The sequence below is a fragment of the Euleptes europaea genome, chromosome 12 (assembly GCF_029931775.1).
Source record: "Euleptes europaea isolate rEulEur1 chromosome 12, rEulEur1.hap1, whole genome shotgun sequence".
NCBI lineage: Eukaryota > Metazoa > Chordata > Lepidosauria > Squamata > Sphaerodactylidae > Euleptes > Euleptes europaea.
The window spans coordinates 8,614,055-8,638,999 of NC_079323.1; the positions used below are offsets into that span (position 1 = coordinate 8,614,055).

At 46.6% G+C, this 24,945-nt stretch overlaps 1 protein-coding gene across 4 annotated transcripts in view; it reads right to left on the bottom strand.

Moving 5' to 3' along the window:
• DLG2 (discs large MAGUK scaffold protein 2) overlaps positions 1 to 24,945 on the bottom strand; it is a 970,480-nt gene that overhangs the window by 561,831 nt on the left and 383,704 nt on the right. For 3 of the 4 annotated variants that reach the window (XM_056858109.1, XM_056858107.1, XM_056858106.1), the window contains exon 1: positions 18,214 to 18,297. The exons of the other annotated variant lie outside the window; for it this stretch is intronic. In XM_056858109.1, coding sequence (XP_056714087.1) covers positions 18,214 to 18,276 — 63 coding nt within the window. In that variant the 5' untranslated portion in view covers positions 18,277 to 18,297. Of the gene's footprint in view, positions 1 to 18,213; positions 18,298 to 24,945 lie in introns of those variants that run through there. 4 annotated transcript variants of the gene reach the window in all.

A 24,945-nucleotide genomic window follows, 5' to 3' on the forward strand; every position in this document is an offset into this window, starting at 1 on the left:
CTAATTCTAAACCAAAACAATATTAATACACCAACAATATTAATACATCCAACAGTCTCCACTAGTTCCAGCATAGGTTATCCTCTTTGTTTCTAGCCTCCAGGTGGTAGTTGGAGCTCTCCTGCTATTACAACTGATCTCCAGCCAATAGAGATCAGTTCACCTGGAGAAAATGACCACTTTGGCAATTGGACTCTATGGCATTGAAGTCCCGCCCCTCCACAAACCCCGCCCTCCTCAGGCTCTGCCCCCAAAACTTCCTGCCGATGGCGAAGAGGGACCTGGCAACTCTAGTATGCATCCATTGACATGATGGTTGCCAATGCTGGGTTGGGAAATACCTCGAGATTTGGGGGCGGAATACTGTGTGCTGTTCTGATCACCGTACCTCAAAAAGGTCACCGCAGAGCTGGAAAAAAACACGCAGAAGAGGGCAACCAAGACAACTAGAGGGTTGCAGCACCTTCTCTATGGTCGTTTATGCATGGGAGTTTTAGCCGAGGTTCGTTGCTCGCTGGACCCACATTTTCCTATAAGCAATCTCTGCACCATCAGTCTCCAAGCTCAAATCAAGTCCCCGCCCCTTGAAATGCTGCTTTGTAATTGGCTTACTTTGTAGAGCTTACTGTAGGGTTGCCAGGTCCCCCAGGGGCGGAGGTGAGGGAAAGATCACGCACATGGCCGTGCCGACGCGATGGCATCACTTCCGGTTTGCACCCAGGAGCGCTGCATCACAATGGGCCTTTTACCACTCAAACTGGGAGTTTGAATGGTAAAAGGCCCGTTGTGATGCGGCACTCCCGGGCGTAAACCAGAAGTGACATGGTGCGGCGGGCAGGCACACATGCACACATTGCCCGCCGACCCTCAGCTGGTCAGTGGGCAGTCAGGTGGATTGACGGGGGTTTGCCCACCACCACCTGGCACTTGGCAACCCTAGTTGACTGTGAGAGAAACCCCCCCCCCAAACACAACTGCCACATAAAAAAGCATTTTAAGAACAACAAGAAAAAAAGGAGCAATCTGAAAGGAAGGGGAGGAATCCAAGCCTCAGTTTTAAAAAACCTTCTACTCAGAAAAAGCTCTGAGGAAGCAGGAAGTATCTCAATCCCCACTTCTGGACATGCTGCTGTTTTGTAATTGGCTGTGAGCGAAACCAAGCTTGTGTGTCCTGCAGTTTGCTTTCTGTACAAGGATTTCACCCGGGCTTTTCTCAGGGAAGATGGAAGAGCCGGGTTGACAGAGGAATGAGAAGACCTGAACATTGCGAGGGCTGGCAGCAAGGTCATCATGAATGGATGGAAAACTCATGCATAACTTCAAGGAACCACCGAGACAGACCGTGTGCGAACACGAGTGAAAGGCCCATCAAGTCCAGCAGTCTGTTCATACAGTGGCCAACCAGGGGCCTCTAGGAAGCCAACAAACAAGATGACTGCAGCAGCATTATCCTGCCTGTGTTCCACAGCACCTAATATAATAGGCCTGCTCCTCTGATCCTGGAGAGAATAGCTATGCATCATGACTAGTATCCATTTTGAGTAGTAGCCATGAATACTTCACTCCTCCATGAACACGTCCAGTCCCCTCTTAAAGCCTTCCGAGTTGGCAGCCATCACCACATCCTGGGGCAGGGAGTTCCACAATTCAACGTCATTATTTAAATCAATTATTGTGAGTCCTATCCTCTGCTGCCAGCAGGAACAGCTCCCTGCCCTTCTTGGAGCGGTGGAGTCTGATCTGGAGAACCGGGTTTGATTCCCCTCTCCTCCACATGAGCGGCAGAGGCTAATCTGGTGAAATGGATGTGTTTCCCCACTCCTACACATGAAGCCAGCTGGGTGACCTTGGGCAAGTCATTCTCTCTCAGCCTCACCTACCTCACAGGGTGTCTGTTGTGGGGAGGCGAAGGGAAGGTGATTGTAAGTCAGTTTGAATCTCCCTTAAGTGGTAGAGAAAGTCAACTCTTCTTCTTCTTCTTCTTCTTCTTCTTCTTCTTCTTCTTCTTCTTCGTGACAGCCTTTCTGCTTAGCGTACAGAAGCTCCCAGGTTCAATCCCCGGCATCTCCAGTTAAAAGGATCAGGTACGAGGTAATGCAACAGAGCTCTGCCTGAGGCCCTGGAGAGCCCCTGCCAGACTGAGTAGACAATACTGATCATGACGGACCAAAGGTCTGATTCAGCATAAGGCAGCTTCGTGCGTGTCTTCAAGCATCGGCCTCAACACCAGACCAGATTGGAGCGCTGAACAATAAGAGCAATTATGAAGGCATCAGCTTCAGCATCTGAAGCCAAAAAGAGAAGCAGCAATTGAGCTAAGAATAGACTAGTAGCACATCTGGCAAATTCAGACACACACTCCCCTCCAAGTCAACAGTTCTGCAGGGGTTTTTTTTTAAAAAAAACTTCTAATGTGAGGGGATCAATGGATGGAGCCTCAATTCACTACTTAGAATGTGATTTGACAGAAGAGGAAAGCAAACAGGGATTTATGAGTTTGTGTACCGGACCGATTTGGGAAACCGACGCTGAAAAAGACCTTTGGAGATCCTTGAATATCACGCTTACACACACAAGGCCAGTGGCAAAAGAGAGACAATCCCAACTGCCTCCTTCGGGCTTGAGATAAAAAGCTGAGATTTATGTAAAAGAAGTCACAACTGCTTTGAAAGCAAATTAGACGCCTTGAGGAAAATCCAATGAGACACAGATAACAGCTGAGGAATTTTGAGAAAGGTGCCACTTTGCACGTGGTGAATTCCTGCTTCTTTGGTTCGAACGTTGGCCTGCTCCAACCGATTTTATGATGCTGTATAAAAAGAAATAGGCACCGTTTTGTTTACCAGAAGTAGAACTGAGGCAAGCATAAGAACATAAGAAGAGCCCTGCTGGATCAGACCAGCGGTCCATCTTGTCCAGCATCCTGTCTCACACAGTGGCCAACCTGTTCCTCTGGAGGGCAAACAACAGGGAATAGAGGCCGAGGCCTCCCTCTGATGTGGCCCCCTGGCACTTGGATTCAGAGGTTGACTGCCTCTGAACGTGGAGGTTCACTTTAGTCAGCAGGGCTAGTAGCCATTGATAGACCTCTCTCCTCCATGAATGTTGTCTAATCCCCTTTTCAAGCTGTCTGTTTCTCTGGCCATCACTACATCCTCCGGCAGCCAATTCCACATTTTAATCACTCGTGTGGAGCAACAGTCCCTTCTTTCCATACTCCCTTCATCTCTGAAAAGCAACGACTGGCGTTTTACTGTCATAATGGAAAAAGGGACTCAAATATCAGGTCAACCCCACCTGCCTAATTATACATAATCATATGAAAGTATATAGCAAGACAGGTGAGGCTGACCTGAAATTATGATAGCGCTTTTTCTAAGACGTACCCCAGGCATCTTGAACAACCCCCGTACCACGCTGATCTTTGGATCTGCTTATTTTCCTAATGGCCAGGGTATTTATTTAAATGTTTGCCCACCTGTGGCTTTCTAAAGCTATAGTTCAAGCGGCAACAGCTCCCTCACACAAACTTCTGCGGGATGGGATGTTTGGGAAGGGTTTCATACTGTGCATTCTCCGTCTGTCGAAGTAGGAAAGGCAAGGAGAGTTTTAATGACAGACCGCTTCCCTCTGTTGCCTGCTTTTAAAGGTGGTATTGACCTCCTTAAAAACTGCTGGGGGGGGGGACAAAGAAAAGTATGTGCATGAAGGAAAGGGTCAAATCTTAAGAGAAATGCTGAAAGAGCAAGTGGGGACAGAACATGATTGACAGGAAGAAGGAACAATGGGGGATTTTATCTGTTCAGCAAAGTGTGAAGCTAGGGTTGCCATACCTGGAGATGTTGGGGGTGGAGTCTGAGGAGGGCGGGGTTTGGGGAGGGGGAAGGACTTCAGCGGGGTATAATGCCATAGCGTCCACCTTCCAAAGCGGCCCTTTTCTCCAGGGGAACATCTCTGTCGCCTGGAGTTCAGTTGTAATAGCAGGAGATCTCAAGCCACCTGCTGGAGGTTGGCAACCCAACTGGAAGCATGTCTTGGCTCCACCCCAAAAACCTCCCGCTGGTGGCAAAGAGGGACCTGGCAACCCTATGTCTCATACAGTAGCCAACCAGTACCAACCAGAATCTGGTCTTTCAAAACAAGGAGAATTGTAGAAGAGGGTGACTTGTTCAGTAGTTATTTATTAGGGGTTCCAGCCAGTGACATGACGGCGTCCCTTCTAGCGTGTGCCAGAAGTGACGTCGCCACATTGTCTACGCCCTCCACCCACCCCTGCATGTTCCAGGGGGTATCGGAGAACCCTCTTTATGGTTTAAATCTGGATACAATTTCTGGTGCTCGGATTTCTGGTTTTGCAATAGTTCAATTATTTGCCATTTGTGATATTCGTGTCCCCTGCCCTCTTCAGTCAGTGGACTCCTTGGTGCACTGTCTTTATGTATACCAACTTAGGCTAAAATGGATTATGCCATGTTTTAACAAATGGTCCACATCTTCTCTAGCAACTTTGGAGCAAAAGGTTCAGTTCCTCTTAGAGGACTCTGACCTTCAGCGTACCTATTTTGTTGCTCGTTTTTTGGAGGCTGCAGAGAAGAGAAGAAGGGAGGTGTTTTTGGAGATGGGTCTTATTTAAGTGTTATGGTTTTATTGTTCAAGACCATGGTCTAAGAACAGGGGGAAAGAAAGGCAGAAAGAAAGGCAGAAAGAAAGAAAGGCAGAAAGAAAGGCAGAAAGAAAGGCAGAAAGGCAGAAAGAAAGGCAGAAAGAAAGGCAGAAAGAAAGAAAGGCAGAAAGAAAGAAAGGCAGAAAGAAAGAAAGAAAGAAAGAAAGAAAGAAAGAAAGAAAGAAAGAAAGAAAGAAAGAAAGAAAGAAAGAAAGAAAGAAAGAAAGGTGTATAATTCTATGAAATGCTGACTCTTTCTACAACTACCCATATCTTTTTTTTTTGCTTTTTTTGTTTTTCTGTGGTTTGAAACTGCATTTTGTGGCACTTCAGTTGTTTGACCATGTCGTCTGCCACCTTGGAAACCAGCTTTCTGGCGAAGGAGCAAGCTACAAAAGGCTTAAAATAAATAAATACCACAGTACAACTGAAGGCATGCCAACCTCCCACACTCCCGCTTCAGCTCTTCAGAACTAAATCATGGCAGAGGAAGCCCTGGTGGTAAAAGAGGCACCTTGAGGAGATTCTTCATGAGCACTGCTGCTTCCCCCCCTCTCAACAAAAACCCACACTGCAAGCCCCAGGCATAGGAGAACAAATCTGTGAGCCCAAGTGCCCTGTGTAGGGTTGCCAGGTCCCTCTTCACCACCAGTGGAAGGTTTTTGGGGCAGAGCCTGAAGAGGGCGGGGTTTGGGGAGGGCAGGGACTTCAATGCCATAGAGTCCAATTGGCAAAGCGGCCATTTTCTCCAGTGGAACTGACTTCTATCAGCTGGAGATCAGTAGTAATAGCAGGAGATCTCCTGCCACTACCTGGAGGTTGGAAACCCTAGCCCTGTGGGTTGTGGGGATCTGATCAGATGACTGAAGCAAAGGCCTAGGGTGGCCAGGTCCCTCTTCACCACCAGTGGGAGGTTTCTGGGGCAGAGCCTGAGGAGGGAGGGGTTTGGAGAGGGGAGGGACTTCAAGGCCATAGAGTCCAACTGACAAAATGGCCATTTTCTCTAGGTCAACTGATCTCCATCGGCTGGAGATTAGTTGTAATAGCAGGAGATCTCCAGCTATTACCTGGCGGTCGGCAACCCTACAAAAGCCTGAGGTTTGCATTGAAGCACACTACAGCCATTGCCAACCTAAGAGCACAGGGATCAACCAGAGCTGCCAACCTCTAGGTAGGGCTCAGAGATCTCCTGGAAGCACAACAGATCTCTTGACAACAGACATCAGTTTCCCCGGAGGAAATGGCTGCTTTGGAGGGTGGATTACGGTATTTGAGCTGTTACTTCCCCTCCCCACAACAGACACCCTGTGAGGTAGGTGGGGCTGAGAGAGTTCAGAGAGAACTGTGACTAGCCCAAGGTCACCCAGCAGGCTTCATGTGGAGGAGTGGTGAAACAAACCAGATTAGCGTCTGCCGCTCACATGGAGGAGTGGAGAACCAAACCCGGTTCTCCAGATCAGAGCCCACTGCTCCAAAACACCGCTCTTAACCACTACACCATGCTGGCTCTCTTAAGAGGAAAGAGACCTCTGTTAGAGGCATTCCAGACCTGAACCACAGCGGGGCCATTTTCTAACTGAAAGAAGAATGCCGAAGAAACCGGCAAATGCAGGAGAAACGAGACGGACTTTGAGGCAACTTTCAAAACCAGCCAACAGTCTCCTGACAGACAGGCTAGCTGTCAGTGGCACCACTGAGATATTTATGGGATGGAGAGGAGTTAAGAGCTTTCATCCTACAGCAAGCCTACCTATCCCTCCGGGAGTGCTCACTCGTCTTTTAATCAAGGCATACACCACAGCCTGAGGTCCACCCGGACCTGAACTTTTGAAACTGGGAAGGATGTCAAGATCGGTCTGGCAGGACCCCAAGGGAGTTCATGGGAAAAAATCTGGTTTAATGCAGGATGGGAGAGGGGCCCCGGGGTTCAAGTCCAGCATTAAAATGGCGCACTGGCCTGCGTGTGCAGCATGCACAAGAGCAAGGGAGTGAAAAGAAAGAGAAGAGGTTTATGAGACATCAACCAAGAAGACAATCAGAGGGCAACTGTCACATTTCTTCCTTGCCTGCCTTTTAGGATACCATGCCAGGACTGCATAAGAGCCAGTGTGGTGTAGTGGTTGAGAGCAGCAGACTCCAATCCGGAGAAGCAGGCTCGATCCCCCACTCTTCCACATGAGTGGCAGACTCTAATCTGGAGAATGGGGTTCGATTCCCCACTCCTCCACATGAAGCCTGCTGGGTGACCCTGGGCTAGTCACAGTTCTCTCCGAACTCTCTCAGCCCCACGTACCTCACAAGGTGTCTGCTGTGGGGAGAGGAAGGATTGTAAGCTGCTTTGAGACTCCTTACTGTAGAGAAAATCAGGGTATAAAAAACAATTCTTTTTTCTTCTAATAGCTATTATGCTTGAACAGAGGGTTGATTTTTAGAAGTTATTGCCACACTTGTAACGAGTTCAGCGCATGATAAACAGGTCATCTGCTGAAGCTGGAGGATGAGAGATTCAAAACAGATAAAAGGAAGTATCTCTTCACACAACACATTGTTAAATTATGGAACTCCCTGCCCCAGGAGGTGGTGATGGCTGCCAACTTGGAAGGCTTTAAGAGGGGAGTGGACATGTTCATGGAGGAGAGGGGTATTCATGGCTACTAGTCAAAATGAATACTAGTCATGATGCATAGCTATTCTCTCCAGGATCAGAGCAGCATGCCTATTAGGTGCTGTGGTACCCAGGCAGGATAATGCTGCTGCAGTCGTCTTGTTTGGGGGCTTCCTAGCGGCACCTGGTTGGCCACTGTGTGAACAGACTGCTGGATTTGATGGCTCTTGGTCTGAACCGGCATGGCCTTCCTTATGTTCTTATGAATTTGTGAATCTGAATTGTGATGCTGTGTCCATTGGTATGGGAGCCCACTGACTTACTGCTAAGCCCCCAGAACCAGTTTTACCACCAAGTTAAAGATCACTTTGGACAATTCAGTTACAGGGGAGAAACCCATTGGTATTCTGAGCGATAACATTAGTGGACTATCTGAACACATTCTGCACACATATGGCTACATCATGAACACATGCAGTTGCCCTGCTCCAATCAGCATCCTCTTTGCCAACATACAGTACTGTGAGAATTATTTGTGCCGATTAGCTCACGCCTTTTAATCATAATTCCAGTGGGAAAATATTAGTTTGGGCTACATTTGGACGGAAGCCCAAGGGTGTCTCTGGTGCAGCGATCAGACATGTCCAACCTGGAGGGAGGCAGAGCTGGCCTTTTACTTCCTGTAGCTCCTAAGGGATGCTAAATCAGCAAAGTATCTTTTGATGTCTTCCCCTACAAAGGAACGCTCATATCCCGCAGCTTCTTAAGAAGCCGCCAGATTTCAGCTCTGGAGCAATTTGGGATTTTTGTTAAAATCATCACAGTTCTGCAAGGATTTCCATGCTTCCCACATGCACAGCAGTTGCATTTTGACCATAATGGCACCCCTGAAGAAGTGACTTCAGCCTTCCTTCCCGTGCCGTTTTTACCTAATGAAACAGCCCAGAGAGCTGTTATTTGCTCTGCTTGGAAACCGAAGTGTAGCCACATGTAAGTTTCCCAACACAGTAAACAGCAGCTACCCAGGGCAATTTCAGTCCATGGTAACTGCAGATGGGGATGGCTGAAGCCCCTTCCCCTAACAGGCCACAATTGGAACATGGGGCCTGAGCACTTGGGAGGCATGGAACTCCCAGTGTGCATGTGATACAAAGTCCTGGCGGTCGCCACAAGGAGTTTGTGTCTCGTGAAATGGCCCTCGTCACTTCTGTGTGTGTGTGTGTGTGTCAAGTGCCGTCAAGTCGCTTCCGACTCATGGCGACACTATGAATGAAAGTTCTCCAAAATGTCCTATCTTTGACAGCCTTGCTCAGATCTTGCAAATTGATGGCTGTGGCTTCCTTTATTGAGTCAGTCCATCTCTTGTTGGGTCTTCCTCTTTCCTGCTGCCCTCAACTTTTCCTAGCATGACCGTCTTTTCCAGTTACTCTTGTCTTCTCATAATGTGACCAAAATACGACATCCTCAGTTTAGTCTTTTTAGCTTCTAGGGTCAGTTCAGGCTTGATTTGATCTATAACCCAATGATTTGTGTGTGTTTTTTTGGCAGTCCAGGGTATCCGTAACCCTCTCCTCCAACACCACATTTCAAAAGAATCTATTTTCTTCCTATCAGCTTTCTTCAATGTCCAGCTTTTACACCCATACATAGTAATAGGGAATATGTCACTTCTAGCTTGGCATTAAGATAATAAAGCAAGAGCTCTCTATCTAGGATTGCCAGGTCCTTCTTCGCCACCGACAGGAGGTTTTTGGGGTGTAGCCTGAGAAGGGTGGGGTTTGGGGAGGGGAGGGACTTCAATACCATAAAGTCTAATTGCCAGAGTGGCCATTTTCTCCAGGGGAACTGATCTCTATTGGCTAGAGATCAGTTGTAATAGCAGGAGATCTCCAGCTAGTACCTGGAGGTTGAGCAACCAAAATAAACACCACTGTACTGTTACCACAGGTTAGGAAATAAGCACAGAATGAGGCTAGAAGAACTTGCAAACACTATATGGAACAAAGTGTATTAAAGTGCATAAGGTGACTATAAATAAATACAAATAAATATATACAAATATAGCTAAACAGTCCAAAAGGTACAAGTATCAAAAGTTCATAGTAAGTAGAAACTGAAACGATGTCTTCATGTATAAATGTTGTTGAAGGGGGACGATCGTTTCATTTCTTCTTCAGCACTGTTTTCTACATATGTTAGAATCACTTCACATGCATGTTTCCTTATACAGGCATTTAATATATTTTCAATTCTCCCATAGGGATGAAGGAAGCAACTTATGTATATAAATAATATTCAGTTCCACAAGCGATACGTCAATTAGTAAACATAGTTGCACAGACAATTTCAACAGTTCCCGAAGGCAACCCTATCTCTATCTTGGTCACTACTTGCAGGACATCAAGATTTTGCAGCTCAGGAGTACTTTGGATAGAATATTTAGATGCTTCCTTACTCTAAGAAGCACTCAGGTGTCCTGCAATGGGTGAGTGCTGGAGACAATTTATGTTCACATTCGGGGTGACCTCCTGCGAGCAGCCATCTGGTGCACTTACTGCTAAAATCCTTCACAGCAATTCACTCTGTGTGTCCTAGATCCTTGATTGAGATAGGCTGCTTGCAGGTGGTGAATTTGCCACTTTTACTTGGTTCGTCTTGGAGGCTGAAACCACAACAAAATTAAGATGGGTGTTCTCAGCACCAGACCCCCAAATGCACCAACAGCAGATCCTCATGCTAATTAATAGCAGGAAGCCAAATGTATCAGCTCCTCCAGATGTTTAAGTAAATGAGAAGAATGGAAGACGCTAACAACTTAAAAATACAGATAGCATTACTTTGAAAGACAGAAATGGATGATCAACAATAAGGATGACTGTAAAAATACAAGCAGAAAAGAGCAAGAGTCCAGCAGCACCTCAAAGACTAACAAAATTTCAGACAGGGTATGAGCTTTTGTGAGCCACAAAAGCTTTTTGTGAGCTCATAAGAACATAAGAAAGGCCATGCTGGATTAGACCAAGGTCTATCAAGTCCAGCAATCCATTCACACAGTGGCCAACCAGGTGCCTCTAGGAAGCCCACAAGCAAGATGACTGCAGCAGCATTTACCTGCCTGCGTTCCAAAGCACCAAATATAATGGGCATGCTCCTCTAGTACTGGAGGGAATAGGTATGCATCACGACTAGTATCCATTTTGACTAGTAGCCATGAATAGCCCTCTCCTCCACAAACATGTTCACTCCCCTCTTAAAGCCTTCCCAGTTGGCAGCCATCACAACATCCTGGGATAGGGAGTTCCACAATTTAATTATGCACTATAAGCTCACGAAAGCTTATATCCTGCCAGAAATTTTGTTAGTCTTTAAGGTGCTACTGGACTCTTGCTCTTTTCTACTGCTAGAAGAAAAGAAGAAGAAGAGTTGGTTTTTATATGCCAACTTTCTCAACCACTTAAGGAAGAATCAAACTAGTTTACAATCACCTTCCCTTCCCCTCCCCACAACAGACACCGTGAGGTAGGTGGGGCTGAAAGAGTTTTGAGAGAATTGTGAATAGCCCAAGGTCACCGAGCTGGCTTCATGTGGAGGAGTGGGGAAACCAACCTGGTTCACCAGATGAGTGTCCGCCAATCCAAATCACCACTCTTAACCACTACACCACGCTGCTATTGACTGACTAACACGGCTACCCATCATGATCTGGAAAAACACAAATTTACCTTAGCCCAAGGCAGACCAAGGGTCCTGCCTAACTCCCACCACCTAGGGTTGCCAGGCCCCTCTTTGCCACCAGCGGGAGGTTTTTAGGGTGGAGCCTGAGGAGGGCAGGGTTTGAGGAGGAGAGGGACTTCATTGCCATAGAGTCCAATTGCCAAAGCAGCCATTTTCTCTAGGGGAACTGATCTTTATTGGCTGGAGATCAGTTGTAACAGTGGTAGATCTCCAGCTATTACCTGGAGGTTGGCAACCCTACAAACCTGATATCCTTTACCTGGATACGCCAGAAATTGAACCTGGGACTTCTGAGTGCAAAGCATATGCTCTCCCACTAAGCCCCCCCCCCACAAGGAATAGGGTTGCCAAGTTCCTCTTGGCAACTGGAGTGAATTTTAGAGGCTGAGCCTGAAGAGGGTGGGGTTTGGGGAGGGGAGGGAATTTGATGCCATAGAGTCTAATTGCCAAAGCAGCCATTTTCTCCAGGCGAACTGATCTCTATCAGCTGGAGATCAGTTGTAATAGCAGGAGGTCTCCAGCTAGTACCTGGAGGTTAGTAATCCAAAGCAGACACCTTTAAGTACAAATGTAGTTACTCAAAATCTGACACAGACGAACTATATGCCAAATATAGCTAAATGAAAGACTGTACTGTACAAAGACCATATTACATACATATACATACAAAAATTACATTTCCAGTAAGTATAGTGTCCCGTTATTCAAAATACTCAGTCCTATAGATTAACAGTTATTCTTTGTCTTTCACCTTTTGAGCCTCCTGCTTCTGGAAGGAAATACTTACCTGCAATCCATACCTGTAAGACAAAGAATAACTGTTTGTCTATAGGACTATTTTGAATAACGGGACACTATACTTATTGGAAATGTAATTTTTGTATGTATATGTATGTAATGTGGTCTTTGTACAATACAGTCTTTCGTTTAGCTATATTTGGCATATAGTTCATCTGTGTCAGATTTTGAGTACCTGGAGGTTGGCAACCCTACCCAGGAAGGACAGTAATAGTGTGTGTATGCGTGTGTGTGTGTATACACACACAATACCAAATATATAAAGCACCAAATAAATTAAGAACAGATGAGGTTGAAGGACATCAGAGCGGAAGCCTCAAGAGTTGCCTGCATGAGGCATTTATATTGGTTTAGCTGAAATCTCTACGGACATGCCTGGAGGCCTCTGCTTAGGCAAGCGAGGCCGCTCATGCGTAAAAAATAAGCAGGTCTCTTAAGCTTCAGGAAACTAGCAATGGAAGCTCACGATAAACTTCCACCCAGCTGCACACGAAACGCTAAGGATATAGCTAGGTAATTTTTAAAGAGGGGATGTCTTGCCACTTTAAATTACTGCTTCATGGGAGAGACAGTTCTAGGAACATAAGGACTATTCCGCCCCAAATGATAGTTTGAGAAGGTAGCCAAGTTGGTGTGGAGTGGAACAGCTAGATTGGAGTCCGGTAGCACCTTGGAGGCCAAGGAGACTTTTGGGGTATAAGCTTTCGAGAGCTAAGGCTCTGACGAAGGTAGCTTTGACTCTCGAAAGCTTATACCAACCAAATTTTGCTGGTCTCAAAGGTGCTGCTGGTCTCAGCTCTAACAGTTCTAATGAGTAGGGTTGCCAACCTCCAGGTATTTAGCACAGGAGCGAGAAGATTTTTAACAAAGTGCAAAAATTGTTTTATAAGCTACTAGTTGACACAAGAACAACAACATTAAAGTGAACATACATGACCTACAACATAACAAAGTGACAAAGTGATCAAGTGCAATAAGAGACTAAATTTTTTTTTACATGTCTGGAAATTTCATGTAGTCTTGCAGAAGCCACAGTCTTGATGAGGATACGGCCGTTTCAAATTCTTAATTGATAATTCTTCATCAGTCCTTCAGTCCTTCTTATATTTCTATATTTCCATCAGTATATTGTAGGTTATATCACACGTCCCCATCAGGGTAAGTCTGCATTGTGTAGCAGTTGTTGTTCTTGTGTCAACTAGTAGCTTATAAAACTATTTTTGCACTTTGTTAAAAATCTTGCTCCTGTGCTAATTTCCTAATCTATTGATATCAGTACAGTGGTGTCTATCTTCTCTCCAACCTCCAGGTATTAGCTGGAGATCTCCTGCTATTACAACTGATCTCCAGCTGATGGAGTTCAGTTCGTCTGGAGACAATGGCCGCTTTGGCAACTGGACTCTATGGCATTGAAGCCCCTCCCCTCTCCAAACCCTCCTCCGGCTCCGCCCCAAAAACCTCCCACCGGTGATGAAGAGGGACCTGGCTACCCTAACTCTAGCTGACCAGATCCACATTCACAAACTCTGTCCAAAGACGCTATGTCTGTGAATTGGTCTTCCAGTGTGGCTGAGGAAAAAGAGTTTAACCGAGCAAGCATAATTGCTTTTCTATGATGAGGGATCATTAAGGTCTTTTAAGTATAGGGTTGCCGACCTCCAGGTGGTGGCTGGAGATCTCCTGCTATTACAACTGATCTGCAGCCGATAGAGATCAGTTCGCCTGGAGACAATGGCCGCTTTGGCAATTGGACTCTATGGCATTGAAGTCTCTCCCCTCTCCAAACCCCCCCCTCCTCAGGCTCCATCCGAAAACCTCCTGCCAGTGGTGAAGAGGGACCTGGCGGAAGGCAGGTGGAAGGCATAAAGAAGACCATCCTAGTAGGATTTTCTGCCTGGCCTTTAAAGGCTGCAGAGAAGGTTAAGGTGGGGGAAGGATTAGACGAGAAACCATCCCTTGCACTTCTTGATGAAAGGAGCTTTGACTCTCTGAAGCTCCTACTCTGAAAATCTTGTTGGTCTCTAAGGTGCTGCATGTGTGTAAAGTGCTGGAGAGGAGGGACTTCAGCGCCATAGAGTCCAATTGCCAAAGCGGCCGTTTTCTTCAGGGGAACTGATCTCTATCGGCTGGAGATCAGTTGTAATAGCAGGAGATCTCCAGGTACTACCTGGAGGTTGGCAACCCTAATCAGGGCATTTCATTCATGACACGTGTTTCTACAGATTCGGACGGTCTTTAGGCTGCCACTGGGAAGCCTCAGAAATAACTACATTTTAAAAGTTGTTGTTTCCAGTTTTCGCTGCGTTATGGGGGGGGGAAGTATTGAAAAAAATCAAGGGAAAAAGCTGAAACACATCAAAGGAGATCGTTTTAAAGAGAACAAGCATGCTTCCAGGCAGTAATACAAATTGAGCACCAGTCCCTAGGACACTGGCCTATCTTTTCGAGATTGGTAACTTGCCTTTCATTTTCCATGGCTAATAAATTTGTTTATTTTAATATTCAGGAAGAGATTGCAGGTTTCATAAGAGCAATTAATACATTGGGTTATGAAAGAAGTTTAGATTAGTGCTTCCAGGTCATTGGTGACGCTCCAACGCAGAAATTAATAGGGATGGCTTCAAACTATTTAGAAAACATATAAGAAAACTATTATGTAAGCAGTACAGGAAGGTGGCCATTAAAATTAAAACCCCTGCAACTGTATTGAAAGCTAAATTAAATGGTTAACATGACCATTCTGATTGGGGGGGGCAATCGGCTTAGAAGAAGGAGGAGGAGGAGGAGGAGGAGGAAGAAGAACAGTTGGTTTTCATATGCCGACTACCTCTACAATTTAAAGAATCAAACCAGTTTACAATCACCTTCTCCTCCCCACAACAGACACCCTGTGAGGTAGGTTGGGCTGAGACAGTACTTAGAGAACTGTGACTAGCCCATGGTCACCCAGCTGGTTTCATGTGAAGGAGTGGGGAAACCAACCTGGTTCACCAGATCAGAGTCCGTCGAGGAGTGGGGAATCAAACCCGGTTCTCCAGATTAGTGTCTGCCGCTCATGTGGAGGAGCAGGGAATCAAACCCGGTTCTCCAGATTAGAGTCCACTGCTCCTAACCACCACTCTTAACCACTACACCACGCTGGCTCTCTTAGGAGCTGGAGGGACCCCTGTGCCGGTGTTAATGCCATTTGTAGCATGAAGATGGGCATTAACAATGGCCACTTACGCTGGTAGGGGCACTAGCGGCGCCTTGCTGTCAGTGTTTCTCTGGTGCAGGGGCTTGCGCCAAAGGGGGTGTTCCTGGGGGGCAGGGCTGACTTTAGTCAGCTCCTAGAGGCCTTTTGCCCCGGGGAACACCCCCCTTTTGCCGGTGTGAACTTGCACCGGCAAAAAAGGATGGCATAGCCCTGTGAAACTCTATGAACTTTATGGGGCTTGGGGGAAATCTGAATTTTTATTGCCCCCCGCAACGATCCCCCCTTCAGGATTGCTCTGTAAGAGGGTCAGCTGCTGGGCGCCCCATCCATGCCCTCCAGTTAGTTTGCACCCAGAAAAAATCAACCCCTCTACCGCCTCTTCTTTCCTGTACATACGTTTTGGCTTCTTTCTGGGTATAACTGTTGCACAGACTGGAGGAGCCAATAAAAATGCATGCCGATAACAGGCATGCCATTTGTAAGCGGGATCTGGGTTGCAGGAACTGGGTTGCAGAGATCAAGTTGCTAACTTTTAAAACAGAGCTGGCGACTGTCTGTAGTCTGGGTGACCTGTGCAACAGAATGAGGAGGTAACACGTCTGAAGTGGCAGAGAGGACAGGACCACTTTTCAGACTACCCAGAAAGAAGGCGAGGAATCGTATTTTGAACGTGCCCTTGCATAAACAATTATTTGAAAGTAGAAAGCTAATACCATCAAGGATCTGCTCAATGATCTAAACAAAAATTAGCCCTTGCTGAGAGTTTTGACAACAGAGCGTTTTAAAAAAGGTACCTTTAACCTGTAGCCGAATGAGTTGCCAACTATGGCCTGAGAAATTGGTGTAGATTTGAGGGCAGTGCCTTTGGAGGAGGAAATCTGGGGAGGAATTTCACCTGGAATGTATGGTGTCCAATAGAGACTGCCCTTTGAAGGGGCCATTTTCTCCAGGTGAACTGATCTCTGTACTCAGGGAGAACTCCAGGCCCCACCTAGGGTTGCCAACCTCCAGGTACTAGCTGGAGATCTCCTGCTATTGCAACTGATCTCCAGCCGATAGAGATCAGTTCACCTGGAGAAAATGGCCGCTTGGGCAATTGGACTCTATGGCATTGAAGTCCCTCCCCAAACCCTGCTCTCCTCAGGCATCACCCCAAAAACCTCACGCTAGTGGCGAAGAAGGACCTGGCAACCCAAGCCCCACCTGGTGTAGGGTTGTCAGCTTCAAGTTGGGAAATACCTGAAGATTTTGGGGGTGGAATCTGAGGAGGGCGGGGTTTGGGGAGGGGAGGGACTTCAATGCCATAGAGTCCAATTGCCAAAGCGGCCATTTTCTCCAGGGGAACTGATCTCTATCGGCTGGAGATCAGTTGCAATAGCAGGAGATCTCCAGGTACTACCTGGAGACTGGCAACCCTAGTAGGCCAGGCCTAAAAAATGTGAAGCAGCAAATTCTGATATATGACAATCAGTTTTTGAAACTCCCTGTCAAACAAACTCCACCCTTTCCACTGGTATAGCCTTTGCCACTGGCTAAAGCTGAGTAGGTATCCCCGAGTTATACTTTGCCCTCATTTAAGCATCTGTTGCCCCCCTGCCGTTTTAAAATTAAATGCCTTGATATTGAAGTTTCATTTCAACTGCCCACTGATTCGAGCACTATTTGAAAAGTAATACAAAATGTGACTATTATTTTTTTTACGAAGTAAACTCTCCTCTCCTCTGCCACAAACTCACTAAACGGCCCGAGACAACTCCCCACCCTCTCTATGTCAGTTTTCCCTCGGGTAGACAATGTGACTGGCTTACCTTCCTGGATAGTCAGCCTGACGGAGTTAAAAGTTTGAAAAGAAAAACTGCTATATTAAAATATCTCCACGACCCTATTCAAGACAAGAAGAGGTTACCAGCAACCGCGTTCAATGGACTCGATTCCCTTCCCCCTTCTAAACTTAAATAGATTGCTTTTGCGGGCCCTGAATCACCTACAATCTGGAATGAAAATATCTACAGCCCCCATGATTCACAATCGCTAGCTTAGATGCGAATTTTGAACATTAGGAATGAGCTTCCGTCACACGCGAGCCACAGCGATCGTTGATATGAAAAGATGATTAATCCGTGTCAAGATGCCCGAATAAAGATTAGTTGAGTCTTAAATAGCGCGCCTCTGCTAGTCATAAAATACTCTGCTGTTTTTTATCACTCTCTCTTCAAAATTGACTACTCGGTTCGCAAAAAAAGGTGATTGACCGACTAAGAATAAAGATTAGTTGGCGCTTAAATATTGCACCTCGGCTAGTAATAAAATGCTCTGCTGTTTTTCATCACTCTCTTTTCAAAACTGACTGCTTAGTTCACACAAAAAAGATCAACAAAGAAAAGTCCCCCTAACCAAACAGATGAAACCAGGGGGTGGGGAAATTAGACCCCCACCGATACGACTAAGCGCAAGTTCCATTGCAACTTCAAAAATACTGGACAAGGTTTTTATTTATCGATGCAAGCAAAAGTAGAAATAGCAGAATTCTGATAATGTTGTGAAGTGTGGAAGCATCCCTCCTAGTCAGCCCCGGAGAGAAGAATGGCCTCCAATGCCCCAAATCTGACCCTGTCTGGAGCAGGGCGCCATCTCTGGACCGAATCTTTAGAGTTAAAATTAAGATGCCCTCCTCAAACTCCTGTGGTTCTCCCTGCCATCTTCTGCCGACGTTTTGGCGATCCGGCAGGCTTATTCGATCGTATCGGGGTGGGTGGGATGAAGAAATGCATTCCCTGGTGTTTCTCGACTCATTACGAGCAACCGCGCTTAATCCGGACAGACAAGTCAGTCCATCCCTGCTTCTTCAGGGCTTTTAGAGAACAAGCATGGATGTCAAACTCCGAACCCAGAAATAGCAGCGTCCTGATTAAGTAATCGTTGCCTTTTGGAAAACCGAGGCTGCAGCCGAGACCGAGACTGAACCACAGAGAATCCATACAGCCCGAAAAATCTGAGTTTGCACTATTCGGGGCCAGAAGGAAGAGATTTCCCTTCCCGGTTCATTCCTAAACAGCTGCTCTTGCACAGATACAGTACGGCTCACACAAACACGTACCAACCACTCTCTCGGCATTAACCCCCAATCCCTGATCTGCAACTGCTATTCCAAAAACCCATCGGCTTTCGGGCAGAGGGACTCAGAAGACAGACACAAACCGGCCGGCCGGCTCCTACCTTGCATCCAAACATTAACGACAGAGTGTTGTTGGTGCAGGCAACTTTGCAGTGGCAAATCATTGGTGTAACGCGGTCGGAATAGTTAAGAGGACGGCACATTCCTTGGGGCTGCAGCAGAAGCAGCCAGACAGAGCTTCACAAACAAGCAGCCAGCACAGCACATGGAGCAGCAAGCCGACGCAGCCCGGCAGCTGGCTCCGATTCCCCGGTCGGGAGCGACATCCCAGCCTCTTCGCCACCTGTGCCCCCGATTCAACTGTCCCCTTCTGGGCTGGTGAATCAACGGTGCAGCATCAATCATGAAGTGCCCGGGTTTCCCCTTCCACTTGGGTGGTGGTGGGGGTGAAGAACAGCTAGAATTGCCCCCTCCTTTAGATGGAGCCCGACCAAAAAATTGAAATGAAGGTGGCACAGCAGGTGCGAGAGCATTAGCATGTAAAAGGATGCGAACGCCTACTCATAATAAGCACATAAGATTGTCATGCTAGCTCAAGTGGGCTGAAAATTATGCTGTCGGAAGAAAATGCTGCAGCTCCCGATTTGGTAAAAAGCCAGTGCCTTTGCTGCAATACATAGTCATTGTGGAAGGGAGGGAAAGTAAAAAAAATAATAATCTTGCTTCACAGGGCAAAAACCTCTAGTCTTTCATTAATAGGAAATCCCACAGAATTGCTCGACTTTTCCTTCTCAGGACAGAAGAGGAATCAGTCCCATTAGAATTCTGGAGCGGCGACAACCTTGGTCCGAAAGATGGATCTCTGGCTGAAGGGAAACCAAGCATTTAAAAAAAACACACACACCAAGGGTGGGGGGATGAATTTGCAAGGGGAGATGAAAGAAGCGACACCAACCCTACATTGTTATCAGAAGCACGGGGCCGGTCCCCAATTTATAAGCAGCGAAGCTGGCGATCCACAAGTAACATGCAACAAATATGCAAAGTTATGTTGGAACTTTGGAACAATTCTGCTCGTTGCACCCTGGGTACTATAAGGTTTGCCTGGCTATCTTGTTCATTACCCGCGGTTGGCGTATTGCTTCTTTGTGTGCCTGCAACAACTCTTTCACGATACGTGTTCCGTTTGTAACTCAGCCTTTTGATGGGAGCCAGGGGAGTGTCGTTTCTATGAGGCTCAGACAGGACATGAACGTGTACCTGCTGCAAATTCATTAGGTGGCCTGAGGCCAGGGGGTGTTGGGGTTACAAGCAGCGGACTCTAATCTGGAGAACCGGGTTTGATTTCCCATTTCTCTACATGAGTGGCGGATGCTAATCTGGTGAACCGGCTTGGTTTCCCCACTGCGACACATGCAGCCTGCTGGGTGACCCTGGGCTAGTCACAGTTCTCTCTGAACTCTCTCAGCCTCACCTAACTCACAAGGCAGGGAAGGGAAGGTGATTGTAAGCTGCTTGTAGACTCCTTAAAGGTAGAGAAAAGTGGGGCATAAAAAGCGACTCTTCTTCTTATGGGCAAAGGGTTACCAACCTCCAGGTGGCAGCTGGAAATCTCCTGCTATTACAACTGATCTCCAGCCGATAGAGATCAGATCCCCTGGAGAAAATGGCCGTTTTGGCAATTGGACTCTATGACATTGAAGTCCCTCCCCTCCCCAAACCCCACCGTCTCAGGCTCCACCCCAAAAACCTCCCACTGGTGGTGAAGAGGGACCTGACAACCCTATCTAGGCAATGTGTTCTCTCTCTCTCTCTCTCTCTCTCTCTCTCTCTCTCTCTCAAGTTCTGCAAAAAGGGGATCAAATGGTCCAAGACATAGGAAGGGAACCTCCTGGTTTTAGTTGCCCGTATGGTCCAAGAACCAGGAGGTTCCCTTCCTATGTCTTGGACCATATGGGCAACTGCTGACTTGCACTGAGTAGTTTTCTTCAGCCCGGGAGATTGTTTACTTTATAGGACGATGTCCTTGGTTTCATTTCTTAATGCACTTTCATTTTTGCTGCACTTGCATGCAGAACTCGTTTCTACTATCCTGTAACGTTTGTATCAATCTTTTGGAACATTTGCATCAATCTTGAGCTGTATCAATTTTGATGTTACTATACATTTAGGTTAAGTTAGATAGTCAGGCAATAGAATATTTGCTGTGATTGATTCTGTTTAAGAAAGATATAAAACTGAATACACAGGAAGTTGTTGATGTTATTGAATGAGCCTGCGTCCTTACATATTTTTGATAGTCGATACTGTTAGAGCACAGGTTTATTGTTAATTGCAGTACCTGGAGGTTGGCAACCCTATTGACCACTCAGCTCCATCTGTGGGTACAGGGGCTCCACCCCTTGACCTCATTGGTCTCACCCTTGGGTGAAGGGGCCAGGTTAGACCTCTTGACAGATTTGTTCCTTCCAAGAGCTGCCAACCCTTGGAAAAGTTTCTGGAAAGCCTCTGGGTAGACAATACTGCTAGGTAAATCAATAACCTTATAAAATGAGACCTATATAAGGAAAATTTGCACACAGCTGAGAAAGACATCTAACCTACTGTTATGGTTGCCAACCCCCAGGTGGAGCCTGGAGATCTCCTAGAAATATAAGTGATCCCCAGACTAAAGAAACCAGTTCCTCTGGAGAAAATGGCTGCTTTGGAGAGTGGCTTCTATGGCATTATGCCCTGCTGAGGTCTCTCCCCTTTCCAAACCCTGCCCTACGCAGGATTCATCCCAAATCTCCAGGAATTTCCCAACATGGAGGTGGTAACCTTACCTAGTTTTTCCATTATCTGTATGCCAATTTTCTTTAAGTTTGTTAACTTCAAGTTTAACAAAGAGTTCTTTACTAGTCACCAAAGGGTTTGCTTTTTTTAACTTCTAGAAGATGTTATGAACAGGAGAGAGCTATTCAAAATGGGATTCTTGGATGGAAATGGTTCAAAAATACAGCATGTATATCATTAAAGTGCATGAAACAGAACCAAGTTAGAACTGCTTCACGTTTTAGAACAATGCTGCTTTAAATATTGTAGCCACTCAAATTAACTATCAGAATAGCCGATTAAATTTTCACAGCAGGTGCTGAAAAAGAAAGCTTTCATTAGCAAATTAGAACTCCATTTTGGAGTGCCCTAAAAAAACTTGCTGAGTCATTAGATATTGGAAGCACAACACAGAGGGAATCTTCATATCCTGAGCTTCCAGATGCATTCGGGAGGTCGCTGCTCACAACAGAAGGCTGGGCTACAAAAATCAATCTTTGGCCTGATTGAGCATGGGGGGGGGGAATCCTCCCGGTTTAGCTGCCCCAGGAGGTGAGGTCACGGCCCACCTTAGGAAGTGAAGTCATAAAAGAAGAGGCTGAAAATGTATCGACGTGAAGCTTCCCTAGTCAAGTCAAGTTTATTCATACGGCCGACTGACCAATCACGTGCCAGCACATCAAAATGTCCAGACACAATCGTTTTGCACCGCAGAATCACCAACTGCCCGCACATATAAAGGTGTAAGGTCAATCAAAGCAACCCCTGGTTAAAATTATCATATTAAAATTGATAAAAGCGAAGCTTCCTTAGTCCCCAAAGGCAGAACCAGATTTTAGAGAATATTGTGGACATTGTTGTGGACCGCTGGTGGATCTGCGTACAGGAGCCCTTATGAAGGTGGAGAGTTCGTAACTGGTCTGTGGCCAATGTCCTGGCATGCCCAGCAGATGGCAGACAGAGCTCACCATTAGTTCCACTTCCCTCTTAAATTAAAACCCCCCAAAAGTACCGACGGGATGGTGACCGAGTCCCTTCTGGGATTATAATTTACAATCCCCGAAGCAATCTACCGATGCTGTCATAAGAATTTAAGAGCAGGGCTGCTGAATCAGTCCAAAGATCCACCTGGTTCAGCATTCCCTTTCCCCAGAGTGGCCAACGCTTGCCTCTGGGAAGCCTACAAGCAGGGCATGAAGATTCAGGCTTTTCCTTATTATCGCTCACCACCACCCCAGCACTAGTATTCAGAGGATGGAATACCGGAGGAAATGGCTGCTTTGGAAGGTGGACTGTATGACAATATACCCCACTGAAGTCCCTCCCCTTCCCCAAACCCCACCCTCCTCAGGCTAGCCAATCTCAAAGGGTCTCAGAAACTAAGGAGGGTCAGCCCTGGTTAGTACTTGCATGGGAGACCACCAAGGCAGTCCAGGGTTGCTATACAGAAGAAGGCAATGGCTAACCACCTCTGCTCATCTCCCTCCAGGGTTGCCATACATCGGTTGCAACTTGATTGCCCTTTCCACCATGGCTCAGTGGTAGAGCCTCTGCTTGGCCAGCAGAAGGTCCCAGGTTCAATCCCCGGCATCTCCAGTTAAAGGGACTAAGCAAGTAGGTGATGTGAAAGCCCCCTGCCTGAGACCCTGGAGAGCCGCTGCCAGTCTGAGTAGACAATACTGACTTTGATGGACCAAGGGTCTGATTCAGTATAAGGCAGCTCCGTGTGTTCATGTGAACCACCCAGTGCCTCTGGTACAAGAGGAAGTAGATATGTGCGGTATACTTACTGATGCTTCAACAAGAAGGTTAACACTAGATTTTCACACACACTTCTCTGTTGCATTTACACTTCATGCGCTCGAGCGTAAGTCTTCTCAGATCACTGAAGCAGTCTTCAGTCAATGGAAATATCTCCCAGCCTTGCTGAGAATGCATAACTAAAACAAAGTATCTGTATCTCCCAGGTCTACCCGTTTCATTATTAAGCTATTTATTAAAACAGATTCTCTTTCAAGTCTGCATGCATTCCCTCATAACAAGCATTGGTGTAAATTTGGGAGGGGGGGAGGGAACTGCGGTTTCCATGACAATCCACTCCATAGTTACAAGCCAGCAACCACTACCCATTAAAAAATGAATCACGGTGTTACCTTAAAGGTGAAAGCAGAAAGGCATTGCTGGTTCAATGAGCAACCGTTTGGCACGGGGGTGGAATCACAATATTTTTAGGAGGAGCGGTTCCTCCAGAATGCCAGGAAAAGCGATCCGCTTGATTTTTAACATTTCTGATACTCCCTCGTAAGAAATATCTGATGGGGGGGGGGGAAACTGCTGTTTGCCCTTAAAAAAAAAAAAGATATTTTTTTCCCAAAGAGTATAGCTTACAGAAGATCCATTCACAAGTTTTTTTTAGGATGCTTCTCCTTGGAGTAAACCTGTTGCCAAGCAAGCCAGTGCTTCCTTTGAACATTTTAAATTGCAGTAGTTGTGGAAAGGGGTGCGAAGGGACAGAAGCTAATTCGTTTCTTGTCTTTTCAGGCTACTTGCATTGATCCCAGAAGACATGGCAAATAGTTACAAGCTGCACTTCAGAACGCCGGGTTTGATCCAGAGTCCCAGAGGGAATGGGCTGTGACTTGGTGGAAACGCCTCTGCTTTGCATGCAGAAGGTCCCAGGTTCAATCCCCGGCACCTCCAGTTAAAAGGATCTGATAGCAGGTGATAGACCTCTGCCTGAGACCCTTGAGAGCCGCTGCCAGTCAGAGTTGACAATACTGACCCAGATGGACTGATGGTCTGATTCAGTATAAGATGGCTTCGTGTGCATTCTCTCTTCTTTACACTGCCTGCAGTCTAATCTTCCTGAGGGGAGTGTCAGGTGTAGGGTAGATTCTCCATGGAAGTCGCCTACAACTCTGGCTGCAGCTGGATGGAGAAAAACCCAATGTCTACTTCTCCTGCAAAGGTCTGTGACCTTTCAGACCATGCCCCCTTTTGAATAAGACTTTGGCCAAGATTGCAAGAGCAGTGTTTGGTTCAGGGGTACAGTTTCCAGCTTTGGATTGGCCAATACCTGGAGATTTTGGAGGCGGAGCCTCTTCCTGTGATTCCCCCTTTTGAATAAGACTTTGGCCAAGATTGCAAGGGCAGTGTTTGCCTCAGGGGTACGGTTTCCAGCTTTGGATTGGCCAATTCCTGGAGATTTTGGAGGTGGAGCCTGGGGAGGGTGGGGTTTATGGAAGGGAGGGCCATCAGCAGTGTATAATGCCATAGAGTTCTCCCTCCAACCTGGCCATTTTCTCCAGGGGAACTTATCTTGGTCATCTGGAGATCTCCAGGGCCACCTGGACATTGGCAGCCCTATTCAGGGGTCAAAGGGAAGCCTAGACTGGGAGTATTTTTAAGAGAGACAAGAGGGGGAGCTTAGATTGTACAGATAGCCAGCATGGTGTAGTGGTTAAGAGCAGTGGTTTGGAGCAGTGGACTCTGGTGTGGAGAACCAGGTTTGCTTCCCCACTCCTCCACATGAACAGCGGCCGCTTTGGCAATTGGACACTATGGCATTGAAGTCCCTCCCTTCCCCAAACCCAGCCCTCTTCAGGCTCCGCCCCAAAAACCTCCTGCCGGTAGCGAAGAGGGACCTGGCAGCCCTAATTGTTCATGTTTCATGAGCTCTGCTCGTAACAAGTGGAACACAGACGGAAGGAGATTTTCCTTCTGCTTTCCTCATCCAAGCAACGACAACAGCAATGGCCTGCCTGCCATTTCAAGATGCACCGAAGAACGGGGAGCTTCTGGAAACCGAAAGCAACAGCAAACATGCTTTTTGGGGGAAAAAATGAATAGGAATCTATTTTAGAAATAATTCATAGCACTGTTTCATTTGGCAAATCCGCTCCGAAAATTGAAACGGTCATGCCAGAGGGCAAGGCGCTACAGTGAACACTCCGGCATTAGCAACCCAATTTCCAACTCTATACGTAATAATTATTTTAAGCTGCAAATAAATTATCAGG